Raw genomic sequence first — 14690 nt, 5'->3', positions numbered from 1 at the left:
TTTAAATGTAAACTTTTAAATTTTACTTTTAAAAATCTCTATCAAAATTAGGTAACCCAATATAATACTTAAAAAATCAATTCGATAAATTTATATTATTTATTTTATTTATAAAACAAAAGAAAATGTTTTGTTTTTAGTGTTAATTACACTCTGTAGTTATTTTCCTATTATATGGCGCTAAAAATTATGAACACAAATTTAATACATAGGTTACATGTAAAGATAGAACAAAATTTTATTTTATTTTTAATTTCATAAATTGAGTCTTACTATAAAAAAATTTTATGAAAATTAAGATTGCAAGTTCATATGAAACAAACCTATCTAGAAAATTCGATAACTACGTCTATGAGTATTCATCGGACTAAGCAAAAATTAAAAGAAATAACATTGGATTTAATAGTTATGATATCTTAATTCTAATTATGACAATTTTTTCATACGCCCAACTTATACTTTACAAAAGTAGAACGATACAAAAGTTATTCGTCAATTGTTATCACACATTGGTAGATAAACTCATTAAATATCATTGTTCATTTTAATTTTTAAATATTGAAAATTTGACCACAGTTTACTTTGCTCCCGTTGATTGTCGACACAGCAAACTAAAATCTTGTAGCTTATTGTAAAGACGACGCTTATTTGTTCTTTCGCGTAGTACATCCTGAACAAACATGTTTCGTTGGTTTTCAGTCACTGCATTGGCCTGTATGAGCGCAATTTGTAGCCACTCAGCTGTCCATTCGAAACAGGTTTTATTTAAAGCAAGGAGCACTTCTGCGTGGGGCTCAAGCTGTGATCTTGGTGTAACGCTTCCTATAAATATTTTATTATTATAAGTAAAGTGTAAAAAGACATACAATAATTTTATGGTAATTGAAGTAATTACCGATGCATTGTAGGAGAACACAAATCAACTCTTGACCGACAGGGTGTATAAAAGTTTGTAAATGTGGACTTGTGGTAATGGCATGTGTTAAAAAGTAGCCAGCAGCCTTAACAGTAGCATATTCAGGTAACAGTAGACAACCTATTCCTATAAGGTAAAAGTAATTGATAAAAATTTCATACATTCAAACAAACTAAATTTTCATTACTGTAAATTATGTTTTAATTTATAATTTTATATTCTAACTCACTAAAATTTTTCAATCTCTGCCACCTCAGACTCTGTTTATTACATATTTTAGTTATCACGCGTCAACTTTATCCTTAATTTGTCCCATCATTTTTACTTCATTTTTCTTTACTTGACTAAATTTCTTTTTCAGTCCCTCAATAACTGACAAATTGTTCAGCAAAACATTATTGTAAAATGCTTTGAGCTCTTGAAAAGCAGCCTCGTGTTCTTTTAATAATCGATCTACATGTTCATTTTTTCTCTCTTCAACTTCAGCAATCTCGACGTTGTGTCTGAGAGAAAAATTTTTTCTGTAAGCAGCTATTTTTTCGTCATATTTATCTTGCATGTCCAGGGTATTCCGTTTGAATTCCTCTTTAGCTTCTTCCAATACTTTTCTATGTTGCAACTTTAGAGCTTGTGTTTGAACGAGATTATCTAGATTGGCTTCATTTTGAATTTTCATGGCATTGTTGTTATTGTTGATTATTTCTGTTTTTTTCTGCACAAAACGGTTTTGGAATTTCTTCAAAGCTACTAAGTGTTCCACATTAATGGTCGCTGCTTCCGTTTGATAAGTATGAACGAGGTGGGTGAACTTTTTTCTCGATTGTAAAGCTTCATCCTCAAATTTTTTAGTAAAATCATGAGCTTCCTTTTTTAAAACACGATTAAGTGATTTTGATTCTTGCAGCTGCTGACGAGTTATATCCCAAAACGTTTGTATATTGTCTCGTTCGAGTTGGAAATAATTGCGCTCTTCGCGTTCGCGTTCCAATTCTTCGAGTAATTTGGCCGAGTAAACCTCCAGTTGTTCTTTGGTCATTTTGGCAATATCGACGCCGGCACTGTTCTTTCCGGCGCCTCCCGATCCCTTACCTGCTTTTGGCATTTTGACAAGGTTTTCGACCCGAGGTGGCAGAGAGTAAAAATTCAAATAATTTAGTTAAGTTCACTCGAGTGACGTTTTGACCGAATGAGTCAGCGTGCTTGGAAAAAGTCATGGTTGTTATGGTTACACGATCAACAATTTTAACGCTTTCCTGAGTAACGTCAATCAAGCAGAACAAACAGGTGTGAACTTCAAATTATCTTTTATGTGTGATTTTTAAAAATAAATGCAAATATATTTTTTAACTTACCGCATCTTAGCATTTCGAGTAACTGATCCGATACTTGAGACAATAGTCCCGGATTTTTTTTACATATATGACCAAGTAACGATAAATATTCTTCCAATAATTTCGAATAGTCTGATATACAATCACCATTTGCTCTGCAAGTTGCGACTGCTTGTAACGTTATTGAGTTAATTTCTGCAAAAATAGGTCCTATAAAATGTGCTTGAGCTCGACCAAACATCAAAACTGATAATTTTAGAAAATCTAAAGCAGCTGGATGAGGATAAATTTTATAAGATGTTAAAAGTATCGAGAAAAGTGATTGAGCATCTTGTTCCGGACATTCTATCGTTGTGATCGCCTTCTGCGCACAATGAAACATTGCTTCTATAATCTTTTCATCCTTTCTCCAAACAGGGTGACTAACAATCTATTAATAATAAACACAAGATCCGTATTAAAAAATTTGAAAAATGATTTATATGAATAAATAATTACGTACTTCTTGAAATATTGGTATCAAAACATTCAATACTGCATTACCAATGTTTTTTTCTAAACTCGAAAAAAACGTAGTGATCATTTTAAAATTATTAATGACACCAAATTGCGCGTCATTGCTCGATGACTGCAAGAAGTGTTTCAATCTCATAACACATAATCCTACTGTTGCGTCCAAATGCTGTATTCGGTCGCTTTCTAGCGACAGAGAGTTCAACAACTTTCCAGCTGCATACATTAATCTCAAGTCTTCACCTCCTCCTGGAGTAATGTTTGGTAATGTTCGGCCGATAGTTTGAAGAATAGTGGGTGCAAGAGGCTCCAAATGTTTATTGCACTCACGACATATGTCTTTTAAAGCCAAACTGGCTGCAGGCGAAGTAATAGGACCTGCTGTTAGGCCTAAAATAACTAAGTGTAAGGCTCGTTCTAACCATGGCTCTGGATTATTATAGATCCATTCAGCATAGTCACCCATTGCTGAACAAGCACTGCATAAAACCTAAAAATTGATTTAGTAATGATTATTTAAATATTCAAATCAGAATCATATTAAGACTTCAACTCACTTCTCGCGGAAATATGTCATAAGGTATATTTGTTAACAACAAATCCATTATTGCAGCAATATATTGGTTATCTTCATCAATCACATGATCACAAATTGCTCTAAAACCATGTATAGATGCTTCAACTTCATTCCATCGAGAAACATCATTATTGGGAACCATTAATCTTTGGCCTAAGAGTACCAAAAGATCTTGTCGCAAAACATTAAAACAGTATATTAAAGTATCACTGATATCTTGCCTATAAGAATGATTGAAAATATATTATTTGCAAATTATTAAAATTGTACTGGTGAAGTTTTAATTACCTGTAAATTCTAAACAATTCTTTATCTTCTTTAGAACCAGCCTCATTTGGTGGTGGTAAAGTTGACTTTTTAAGCAATGTATGAGTTAGTCTAGTGTAAATTGGTTGTAATTCATTTTTAGCCAATATATCTATTGGTGTTTCCAAAGTGTCTAAATCATCTTGTAAAGCATACCAAAATCCAAGGGGTATACAACTTTGTTTTTCTTCAGTCGGGTACCGCCCAGGTGTATCACAACATTCAAGTAGATAATCAATGACCTTTTGCGATAACCATTTGTGTTGTTCATTTGATACAGTGTTGTTTTCATGTTGAGGTGTAATAGCTAATAAAATAGTTCTGCTATGTGTTTCACCTAAAGATGAAAGTAGATCGTAATAATGTTTGGCACCATGATCCTGTACCATGAGGATTAAATTTTGTGTCCATTCAAAAAAAAGTAATGGCCTCTTGGTTAATTCTAAATTAACAATACTCATTGTAAGGCACTCAAGAGCCAATTCCCACCCATGTGTAGCATCAGCATCATCCATATCTTCGCTAATTAGTTTAAGTTTGAATTATTAAATTATCTCATTATATTAGATTTTTGAAAAATTTCTTCTTATATCATGAATATTGAAGTGAAATCTTACCTTTTTGGTAAAAATCGACTACATCCCATTAAAAAATATGGAAACAAACGTTCCACAGTGTCCAAAGATAAATAGTCAACTTTTAACCATGATGCTGCACACTCTAAACATAGAATATAAATAGAATTGCTGGAAGGATCATTAGACTGACTACAAGAGTGGAAAATTTGTTGAAGAAATTCTGCAACTTTTCTCCAATTGCGGGAAATGTTTTGGCGATTTTTCAACTCATTATGTTGTTGGCATTTATCAAACTGAAAAGAAATTAATTTAAATGTTTGTAAAATTTACTTGTTTCATTACTCATTTATCGAAGAAATGAAAAATTACTTCGCTGGGTAAAGCTTCAAAAATTTTCATGACCAGTTTCGTTGTATCTGGGGTATCACAAGGTAATGAACATATTACTTCATCTACAGCACTTCTATTCGTATCTTCATAATTAGCCATGAATGCTGCTAACTATATAAATAAAATTTAAAATACAAAAAATTTTAATGGTTTTTTTTTATATTTTATTCTTACAGCTTGACAGAGCCTAGATGCAATGATTTTTGTTCCACTAGAATGTTTGAGTGCTTGTATTATTTGAGACTGCAAAGCAGAATATTCAGATTTTGGAACTTCGCACCATTGTTTTGAAATTTTACTATATAATGTATTTGCAGCATAAAATTGCACTTCTGGTGGCTGTAAAAATTTTATCATATTGACAATTGTCAAGTTGAAGATAACTTTTAATGAAAAATTAAATTTTAAAATATTATTATACTTGAATCCATACCTTTGAGGAATCTAATAATTTCCAAACCAATGACCAAGCTTCTTGTGATTCTTGTAATCTGACTAGCCAAGAATGAGCTTCATTATTTCCACTGGCATAAAACGTTTTGAGAGCATCTTCGATGTTTAGTGTTTGAGTTTGATCCATTTTTAAATAATTCGATGTACTCTTGTCATAAAAAATAAAAACTTCTTAAATCAATGATAGCTGTAAAAAAATTAACAAAAACATTATTATGACAAGTAGTGAAAAATTGAAATAGACACATAGTGTTTTGAAAATTAACATTAACCTTACGTTCAAAATAGTCGGCTAAATTTTAGGAACTCAAATTAGGTAAAGAATTTTTACGCAGAAGTACGTTCGCATAAAAATAAGTATATTTAGACCTTGAAATAAGGATAAGCTTCAACATAGCTGTGTGTAAATGAAAAAAGGTCGTTTTATATTTAGTATAATGTATTTATCTATACATGTGCAGATATCAATGCGCACCTCTGTGGTGTCACAGTAGTAGTAAAAACTGTCAGCTCATAAAGAGTCTAATACTCTAATGCTGTATAATGTGAAGTCCTAGAATCAACTTACAATAATAATGTGCTTTTGAGAAAAGTGGACTTTGCTTGATCACCTACAGATGGCGAGTAAAAAAATATAACTCGCTCTATTTCACATGTTTCGATTAGTGTATGACGAAAAAAGTCTCGTACGGCAGATATATTTCATAATATTACGGGGATGTTCATCCCGGCATAACTAATTGTTCAAAGGTGACAAAGTAGCATACACACTCGCCGATCAAGAATCTCATTTAAATAGTAACCAGTAAAAATATCTGTAACAAATTATAGATTGGTTTTTTTTTAAACAATCTGAAGTTCCATAAGTTATTGTCAGATTTGGATTTTTTTAACGTTTCAAAAGTGCAAACGGTAAAGTGTTCTTGGTGTTTTGTTTTAACCTGTTTTTTACGATACTGTGTATTACCGTAATTGATGGTATTTAATTATTTAAAACGAAAGAATACCGACTTATACACTATGGATTGCACTCCAAATAAAGGTACTGTATATTTGTGTTTGCGAAATTGTTCAAAAATTTTTTATATAAATTCACATTTTGATTGATTTGATATTGATTGCAGTGGCTTTAGTTGAGAGAAACATGGCTCCTCTAAATGTACAACTAGTTGATGCAAAAGCTATAGCTAAAAAAGCTCCCAATGATCTGGTTGAATTAGCTATGGAAATACAAAAGGTAATTACATCGATTTATAGTCCTTAAATAGATACCAATACACACGATACATTTTTTCAAAATTTATTTCACAGGCTGATAACTCAGTTAAAGTAAGTGCCTGCAGCAAATTGCAAGTTATTGCGGAACAAATGAGGTTTTTACAACAACAAGCTCATCGTATTTTGTTGGAAGCAAAAGAAAATTCATCAAGACACCATGCTGCATGTAACTTTGTAAAACATCCAGGAAATATATATCATCTATATGAAAAAGAGTCAGGTCAATCATATTTTTCCATGTTAAGTCCACAGGTAATAAAATTTTATAAATTACTTGAAAAAAGTTAAATTTTGCTCGATATTAATGTAATATTCAAATATAAATCATGTTTTTCAAGGAATGGGGTGAATCTGGACCTAAACAGACTTATAAGGGTTCATTTAGATTAGAACATGACTATTCTTGGACTCCAGTATCAGAAGTTGAAACCAAAGATAAAGAACTAGCATTAATAAATAGACTCTATGAAAATAATGAACTTTCTTCAAATGTTTCCTTAACAGAATATATGAGTATAAGTGACAGTTGATCATATTTTTAGTTAATTTCTTGTTATAATGTATTGCAAGAACTTTTGACTTGAAAGAGTCTGAAACACCATTTTTATACATATTGTAGTTATTTCAATATTGAATTAAATACTTTTGTTGAATTATTTTTTATGGAAATTACGTTTTATTATTTAATGGAAAAAAATAAAATAACATTTTGATGGTTAGTATTATGATGTTCAACAATTATAAAAAAGTTTATTCGCCCTCGTTTATCTAATAACATAATAAGCTACATTTTGTATTATAACACATAACAGCTTGCTTTTGTAGCAAAACTTGATGATCAATTGTACAATTTATTACATAACTTCCACTTCTATTTCAACTTCAATTATGTTTCAGTAAACATTTTTTCCTGCAATAAGATCAGTGCATAGAAAAGCGATTTAATTTGATCAATAAAAAATAGTTTTTCCACCATTTCTGCGCATTTTAATGAGTTCCTGGCGATTTCAAAATTAATTTTTACAGTACTTTCATTCTATTGTAAGTCAGGACATTAAAAATTTTTAACATGCATGAGAATTCATAGAATTTACAAATATTCACTGTCAAAAATAGTATTTATACCTTGTTAAAGATATCCTAATTTTTTGCCACACACAAAATTACTTTAAATTTCCTATAATCAATTTGATAGTAATTGTTTAACTTTGATAATTTGGTTTCATTTTTTAAACAGCCATTGGAATAAAGAAGTTTATATACTATTATTAAACAAAATTTTCAACAATTGATTCTTTAGTAAAGACAGGGATTTGAACAAAACTTATTATAAAAGAATCAGTTGGATCTCCATGGCAAGTAAACCAAAGGATCGTTGCGACCTTTGGTTTCATGGGTATTTCTCCTATGTCATGTGGTGTTTACACGATGAGCTAAAAAAGAAATAGCAATTAAGGAAGCATGAAAATATAAAATTAAAATTTATTATTAAACATACATGGTTTTGGTATCCTTAGAGGTTCAGCATCTTTTACTAAACATTCATGAGTTTGCATGTGGAACAAATACTGCAAGAGTAACTGCTTATCTTCTCCAACACATGGATCATAGAAACCAGGCAATTGGCTCTAATGAAAAGTAAAATGAAAATTTCTCAATTTTTACATTATAGTTACGATTGAAAACAAAATATTTTACCTTGGACGCATTATGTAGTACGAGTTTAGAATCTTTTACGAGGCACTGCAATGGAATGGTCACGTCAATTATTTCATCTCTTTGTCCAATAGCAGCTTCTTCGGCAGGACTCGCACCATGAGGATAAACAAACCTCCCATATAATGCTTTTGTTATAACTAAACCTTTCCTTTGTTCTTCCTCAGCTCTAATTCTACTGAAAGTAGCTTTCATCAAATCTATAGCTGCTTTAGCTTCTCTTTGCTTTTCCAATTTTATACGTTTATTCGCTTCTCGTTGCTTATCTCTGTCTCGTTGTTTTCGTTCTCGAATTATAGGATCAACAACGAAATTTTTCAAAAGAACCCAACTTATGAGAGGAGCTACTGTAGCATAAAACACTGGTGCTGGATACAAATCGTCGCTCAATCGGATAGGAAAGTTATAAGTTTGGTATGCTCGTTTGAGTTTTATTCTAAGACTAACTCCAGTAGGTGTTCCAACATGTACCATTGCGGAAACTGTTGTGTGTTGAGAAAGTTTTTTTTCTGCTCCATACTCCACAAACCAGCCAAATGTACCCAATCTATAATTTAATTATTTATTATTTGATTGGTTACTGAATTTTAAATTAATAAATACACATACTTTACACATCCTTTAAGGTCTAATTGTCTTTCCTCTAATTTATGAGTGTAGCTAAGACTAACAAATGAACGCAGTAGTGCAAATTCAATTGAAAAGGCAGTGTATGATTGAGGAGTACTTCTAACAATAGTTGTATTCATTCCACTTTGAATTCCTGCTCTGCATGTAAGGTATCCAATTGTGTGAGTATCTAACTGCATTGTAAGAGCTGTAAACAAATGTTGATGTTAATTGTTTGATCAATTTTATCTATATTAATCATAAGTTAATTTGGCATACTTCCTACAAATCCAGGAGTTATTTCATTTGGATTGACTCTTAGTACAGTTCCACCATTGAAAAAAATCCGTTTAGTCAATGACCTATATCCTCGAAAACCCAACGTTGGTCCACTTCCTGCACCTACTTCTACTTCAAACCAACCTCGCTGAGATACAAGACGCCTAACAGCAAAATTGATTGAACCAGAACCAACACCGTTTTTTATGCCTAATTCACCTCCTAGTACAGCTGTATCTTTTAATGTTAAAGGGGCCTCAATTGATTGTGTTAAAGACATTCCACTGACTTCAACAGCTGAAAATATACTGTTCCTAATAATAAAGTATTTCTCTTAATAATAATTATAAAAATGTTAGAAGAAAAAGGATTATTTATGAGCAAACCTAGCAAAGCCATTCCTACTGCATGGAGTAGCAATGAAAGTATTAATATTAATAATTACATAACATTCTTCAAAAAGAGTTGATTTTAAAGTAAGTGTTAAATATACCTTAAAACTATTAATTATGATTAAGAAACTAGTCATATTTAGTGTTATTAATAGTGCTTAATTATGAGTTACATCATAAGTATTAGTTATTTTACAAAATATAAGTACATTAAAATTATGAACAATTACATAAAAATAAAACTTACCCAACATCATCATAGTCTTTACTATAATCATCAGTATATCTACTGAAAAAGTCAGTTGCATTAATATTGACAGTAACACTCCCTTTTGGATTAGTACGCATTAACAGTCTTCTTTCTTCTTCTTCTTTTGCCAATCTTTCGTATTCTTCTCTCAACTCTTGAGGAGTTTTGGTTCTTAGTGCAATTTCCCATCCTTCTGTATCTAATCCTCTAATTCCTAGTGAGTCATATATTGCTCTTTTATGTGGATCGCTCAATACTGAAACAAACAAATAAATACATTATTTTATAATCAGAAGCATCATTGATAGAAAAATAATATACATTATAAAGCTCACCTTCATAAGCTTTACTGGTTCTATTAAATAGTATTTCAGCATCTTTTTTAAGATTTGGATCTGTGTGCTTGTCAGGATGATAGCACTTACTGAGTCTTCTATAGGCATTACTAATTTCTTCAGGAGTTGCCTGATAACAAAAATTTTTAAGAAATTAATTTTAATAAAAATTATCTTAAAATAATGCTTGGATTGTAAGTTTTAAAAATAAAATTTCATGGTGGTTTAGAAATGCAAAATAGTAAAATATGTGAGATGGTTGATTGAAAATGAAACATACATGGTCAGCTACTATCAAATCAAATTGATCATATCTAACAATATTGGACAAAAATTAATGAATAGAAATAAAATTTGATAGCATTCAGATGGTAGAGATCTAAAATAATTGCAGCCAATTTATAGTATTTTTGGCTATAACTGATTACTTCATCTGATTAAAAGAATACTCGAGTTATGAGACGAGCTGTGAAGAAATTGATAGGATTTTTATAATCAAACAAAACAGTTAAGACGAAAACGACTCCTCTAGTTTGTTGTTTATGTCCTTAATTTTTTGTATCAGTGCATAAAGTCAATGTTACGTCAGCAAATCGCAGACTTGCCGGGGTCACGTGGAGAGATCGATTTTGCAAATAAACCCTAGTTTAATAGGCAGGTAAGGGACTGTCCGCGAAATAGGCATCATTGAGCTTACATTTCTTGGCACATTGAGAAATGTGTAGAAATCCTCCTCCATGCGGTGCGGGTCTCGCTCGTCTTCATCCATGCTCGCACACGATGTCACACAGGATTTGATGCGCTCTAAAGAAGGTGCGTGTTGCGAAAAGTGATATTCGCGCTAGCAGCAGCCGTACACCTTGGGCGAGTGCGACTCGGACTTGGGATGCCCGACGTGAGCTTGCTTCAACTCACACTCTTCGAGTCTCTCTTGCTTTCTTTCTCTCTCTCTTTCTCGCTTTCTCTCTTTCTCTCGCTATCTCTCGCAATCTGAAATCGTGCTCCCCGCGGTCGACTGCAGGCAGATGTCCGGCAAGGCTGCTCTGCTGCACTCTGCTGCTGCTGCTGCTGCTGCTATTTAGCTGACTGTATAATTTTGCTTCGTCTGCTGCCCAGGTCGCGCGAGCGCACGCGCTGGCAAATGTATCCCACGACCCACCCTCGCAGTAGGCAGCCCGCGGAGCACTCGAGCATCGGCTCGTGCACTGTTTGCCCCACGCCGACTCCCCGATGCCTTTGAACTCGTCTCAATGCGACGTCATGATGTTCACCGATTCTCATGTGGCGCTTTGCAGGGTTATGTTGATTAGCGAAAAGCACGAAACATCTTTAATTAATGCTATTCTCGAGCAAAATTTAGAATATAGGGCATCGATTTCATTGCCTTATTACCAACCTCATCAATTCGAAAACGCGAAGCAAATTTCAATTTTGATGAACGATTTAGATGAGAGGTGGCAGCACTAGTATAGGAATTGCGGCGTTGAATTTAATGAAAAGCGCAATTGGAAAATCGAACTTGCAAGGCGCAACAGTTTACATTTTCAAATTTTATCGAATTGTTTTGCTAAACTACATTAAACGACTCCACAGTTTCGTTCAACCCATCGGTCGGTTGTGAGCAAATTTTCCTTCGTATACGTTTAAATTGATTTTTCGTTCACAAAATGTCTTTCGTGCACAGCCTGTTCTCTTACGATAAAAATCAACCCAAGAATCCATTACAGGTATGTTGGCGTGCAGCTACGATTCCCAATTACATCGGGAATGGAAGTAATAAAGTTTCGAATGCAGAAGTCGATGCCATTGACCTCGTGGACTTGTGGTATACACCCTTTCTTTACTCCTGAGACGAATTATTCATTATAATTAGAAAAATGCGTGACGATTGCTCGATGTTGACAGCAATCAAGTTCGAGCTTTTTTCGATGGGGAGAAAAAATGTCACCTCTACGTTTTGGCCCAAATTATGTACGGTGCTATGCGAATTTTCAATCAACAAGTAATATCGCTCGAAGGTAACGATAATTTCTTTGCCAAGCTTCTCAGTTATTTTTCCCTATCCATTAAGTGTGAAGATTTTTTTAAAGACGCGAGTGAAAAATTATCGACGAGAATCGAAGAGGAAAGTGCATCCGTTCAAGCAACGATGGACGATTTTCCCTCCTTGGACAAATTCATCGTTGAAGAAATTCCGCAAGCAAATGTAGAAAATTTATTCTCTCCTGAATCACCGGTCGATACTAATTTGATGGACGAAACTAACTTAAATCAGCTATCGGGAATGGAATTAGTATGTTTTTTTGCATTATTTTTAGCACTGATTCAATCAAAATAGTATCATAGTTTCTTCTCTGTATTTCATGCGATCAGGATGAACCAATTCATAATGATTTTGAAAATGACGATTCATCTTTGCCTGAAATAACATCGAGCCCACCCGAAGATTTTCTAATTGCTGTTATTAGTCAAGAACGCTTTGATGAACCGGATTTCCCCATACGATCGCAAAGGCACACATTCTCCTGTCCTGTAAGGATTAAATTAATTTAAAGAGATTTGTTGCATCGTAAATGAGTCAATATGTTTCATACAGACTGCAACATTAGATCTGTCATCGATATCCGAACAAGCACAGACTGCTGCTACCCCTCCGAAAAGGCCAAGGTTGAGCACGTGGCAGCCAGAATTACCTGCATCGCAAACCAATGTGTTTTTTATCGATCAATATTTAGATTACGAAGAGACGATGCCGGACGCCGATCTACCGCGTATAGAAGCGACTCAACTACCCGACGAGCTTGTAGAAATCTCTGAGGTTCTTCCCGAGATAAGTTTAAATTTGCCGGAATCGGAAGCAGAACCAACGCTACCTGCTATACACGGTACATTTTTTTTCGTACGTCTTTGTCATTTATTATCCTATGTACAATATTCACAGACGATAGTACGATAGCATTGATCGAACCTGCATTGATCGAACCAAATCAAGCGCCTTCGGAACAACGGACGAGCCAAGGGGAACACATCGATGCACTTACAAAGAATCATACCCACCGAGGAGGAAAAATCAAATTGTTCGACGGAGAAGAAAAATTATTACTTTCTAATCCGCAAAATCTTTCGCCTCGGGTACACACTAGAGTACGCAATTATAGCACGAAATTTACGCAATTTTGAATTGATCATTAATAAAATAATGTTTTGATTATTTTTAGAAACGAGACATCGTTCGGATTCGCCCGGAGTCGTCCGAGATTCTCCATTTGCCAAGCACCATGTCGAGGACATATGGCTGTTCATGGGCTCGTTCGATTTTCAAAAAATTTTGGAATGAACTACGAATGCGTATAATACCTGAACCTGTGCAGGGTAATTTTATAAACGATTTTAATGATATTATTTATAAGATGCTCAATAATTTTATAAATGAATATTATATTAATTTAAACATCTTTCATTAAAATCTTAGGACAAGCAGTGGATTCAGCTTTACCTGCAGTTGTCGATAATCATTTGATACGCAGTCCACGGATAAATCTTGAACCAATCGACAATCTCATCTTAGCAGCGAAAACCGACAAAGATCGACTAGTGATGGAAAATGTAAAAACATCGATTGTCGAGTCGATTGATTTTGAACCGGTACAATCTCAACCGGTGTTGACCAGCAATCATTTGATACGCAGTCCACGGATAAATCTTGAACGAATCGACAATCTCATCTTAGCAGCGAAAACCGACAAAGATCGACAAGTAAACCGAAGTGAAGAAGCGTCGATTGTCGAGTCAATTTATTTTGAACCGGTAAAAACTCAACCGGTGTTGACCAGCAAACATTTTATACGCGACATCCGTATAGTTCTCGAACGCATAGATAATCTTAACATAGAAATGAGCAACGACAAAGATCGACGAGTAAACCGAAATGAAGAAACGCCGATTGTCCATTCAATTGGTTTTGAACCGTCACAAGCTCAACCGATGTCAATTGACGAAGAACCTGAGATAATCGATTCGGAGTGTGGTTCGGTGCGGGATCGCGATGAAAACTTTTACGACGAATTATTGCCACCGGCGAAACGATCCAAAATTACGTCTCCCAGAACTAGTTCAGCGCATCAATCGTAAGTATTTTAATAAGTAAACTGTACCTATCATGAAAAAAAAAATAATTTTCAATTTTTAGTGAAAAAGTAAACTGTACCTATCATGAAAAAAAAAATAATTTTCAATTTTTAGTGAAAAAGTTGTCGAAAATAATGAAATAATTTTGGAACGAATGAATTTTTTCCGTACCATTCAAAAATTGTGGAGGAAGATGTCAACACGCGTGTCGTTTCAAACCGTAGTCAATCCATTAAATAGTACTCCTGAACAAGCCTATGATAATTTTATTCATTGCTTATGTAAGTAGTATCATATTTTCATTGTTATTTATTTACTCCCCAATTGAATTCATAAACAAGGTTCTTACTTTCATATAATTTTTTTATAAAAAATAAAAGTTTACCGTGGTAACAATAAACATTTTACCTGTGACTTATTGAATTTTATGTACATATAAGAATTTTTTTTTCAGATTTGGCAACATATGGAAAAATAAAATTGTATCAAAAGCAAGCATATTCAACAATTTTCATTCTAAGGCCGTAAGTTATGATCAGTTATATTTTATGTTATAAAAATCTCGAATTTCAACTGGTTTATGTTCATTGAAACGAATCGTTGCATTTGTAATCATTACATGTGATAAATACACGTACA

General features: G+C 33.4%; 4 protein-coding genes across 7 annotated transcripts; 1 reads left to right on the top strand and 3 right to left on the bottom strand.

Moving 5' to 3' along the window:
* Positions 1–92: 92 nt before the first annotated feature.
* LOC106652431 (importin-13) lies at positions 93–5549 on the bottom strand. 2 transcript variants are annotated; one of them, XM_014371368.2, is made up of 11 exons: positions 5337–5549; positions 5045–5251; positions 4786–4950; positions 4591–4722; positions 4261–4514; positions 3626–4165; positions 3318–3558; positions 2750–3250; positions 2269–2677; positions 896–1042; positions 93–822 (listed from the first exon to the last, which is right to left on the bottom strand). In XM_014371368.2, exons 2-11 carry the CDS (start codon positions 5189–5191, stop codon positions 578–580), a joined length of 2781 nt encoding a protein of 926 aa, XP_014226854.1. In that variant the 5' UTR covers positions 5192–5251; positions 5337–5549; the 3' UTR covers positions 93–577. The 2 variants fall into 2 exon arrangements, with proteins under 2 accessions (XP_014226854.1, XP_014226855.1); XM_014371369.2 differs by having other exon boundaries at positions 5342–5549.
* LOC111693847 (growth arrest-specific protein 8) lies at positions 1153–2213 on the bottom strand. The gene has a single exon (XM_023459713.1). It carries the CDS (start codon positions 2016–2018, stop codon positions 1200–1202), a length of 819 nt encoding a protein of 272 aa, XP_023315481.1. The 5' UTR covers positions 2019–2213; the 3' UTR covers positions 1153–1199.
* A 74-nt stretch (positions 5550–5623) lies between the features above and the next one.
* Positions 5624–7317, top strand: LOC106652458 (uncharacterized protein C1orf50 homolog). The gene is made up of 4 exons (XM_014371432.2): positions 5624–6106; positions 6189–6301; positions 6376–6594; positions 6681–7317. The coding sequence occupies exons 1-4, from the start codon at positions 6040–6042 to the stop codon at positions 6870–6872; spliced, it is 591 nt and encodes a 196-aa protein (XP_014226918.1). The 5' UTR covers positions 5624–6039; the 3' UTR covers positions 6873–7317.
* Positions 6996–10986, bottom strand: LOC106652441 (dnaJ homolog subfamily C member 11). Of its 3 annotated transcripts, XM_014371384.2 has the most exons (9): positions 10621–10986; positions 9924–10053; positions 9586–9844; positions 9333–9350; positions 8947–9260; positions 8668–8875; positions 8041–8605; positions 7841–7970; positions 6996–7775 (listed from the first exon to the last, which is right to left on the bottom strand). In XM_014371384.2, exons 1-9 carry the CDS (start codon positions 10690–10692, stop codon positions 7753–7755), a joined length of 1719 nt encoding a protein of 572 aa, XP_014226870.1. In that variant the 5' UTR covers positions 10693–10986; the 3' UTR covers positions 6996–7752. The 3 variants fall into 3 exon arrangements, with proteins under 3 accessions (XP_014226870.1, XP_014226871.1, XP_014226872.1); XM_014371385.2 differs by lacking the exon at positions 9333–9350; XM_014371386.2 differs by lacking the exon at positions 9333–9350 and having other exon boundaries at positions 8947–9254.
* Between the last annotated feature and the right edge of the window lie 3704 nt (positions 10987–14690).

This window comes from Trichogramma pretiosum, unplaced genomic scaffold (assembly GCF_000599845.2).
Source record: "Trichogramma pretiosum strain Unisexual culture from Peru unplaced genomic scaffold, Tpre_2.0 scaffold32, whole genome shotgun sequence".
Lineage (NCBI taxonomy): Eukaryota > Metazoa > Arthropoda > Insecta > Hymenoptera > Trichogrammatidae > Trichogramma > Trichogramma pretiosum.
This window is presented reverse-complemented; position numbering and strand designations above follow the sequence as displayed.

Excerpts from the sequence above, each read along its gene's own strand:
- LOC106652431 (XM_014371368.2), bottom strand. The coding sequence starts at position 5,191 with ATGGATCAAACTCAAACACTAAACATCGAAGATGCTCTCAAAACGTTT. Across the intron at positions 3,251-3,317 it reads ATGACATATTTCCGCGAGAA|GTTTTATGCAGTGCTTGTTC; the intron begins GTGAGTTGAAGT and ends ATCAATTTTTAG. Across the intron at positions 2,678-2,749 it reads TGATACCAATATTTCAAGAA|ATTGTTAGTCACCCTGTTTG; the intron begins GTACGTAATTAT and ends TATTATTAATAG.
- LOC111693847 (XM_023459713.1), bottom strand. The coding sequence starts at position 2,018 with ATGCCAAAAGCAGGTAAGGGATCGGGAGGCGCCGGAAAGAACAGTGCC.
- LOC106652441 (XM_014371384.2), bottom strand. The coding sequence starts at position 10,692 with ATGGATGAAGACGAGCGAGACCCGCACCGCATGGAGGAGGATTTCTAC. Across the intron at positions 10,054-10,620 it reads TTCTCAATGTGCCAAGAAAT|GCAACTCCTGAAGAAATTAG; the intron begins GTAAGCTCAATG and ends TTTTGTTATCAG. Across the intron at positions 7,776-7,840 it reads TCTAAGGATACCAAAACCAT|CTCATCGTGTAAACACCACA; the intron begins GTATGTTTAATA and ends TTTCTTTTTTAG.
- LOC106652458 (XM_014371432.2), top strand. The coding sequence starts at position 6,040 with ATGGTATTTAATTATTTAAAACGAAAGAATACCGACTTATACACTATG. Across the intron at positions 6,302-6,375 it reads TAGCTATGGAAATACAAAAG|GCTGATAACTCAGTTAAAGT; the intron begins GTAATTACATCG and ends TTTATTTCACAG. Across the intron at positions 6,595-6,680 it reads TTTCCATGTTAAGTCCACAG|GAATGGGGTGAATCTGGACC; the intron begins GTAATAAAATTT and ends ATGTTTTTCAAG.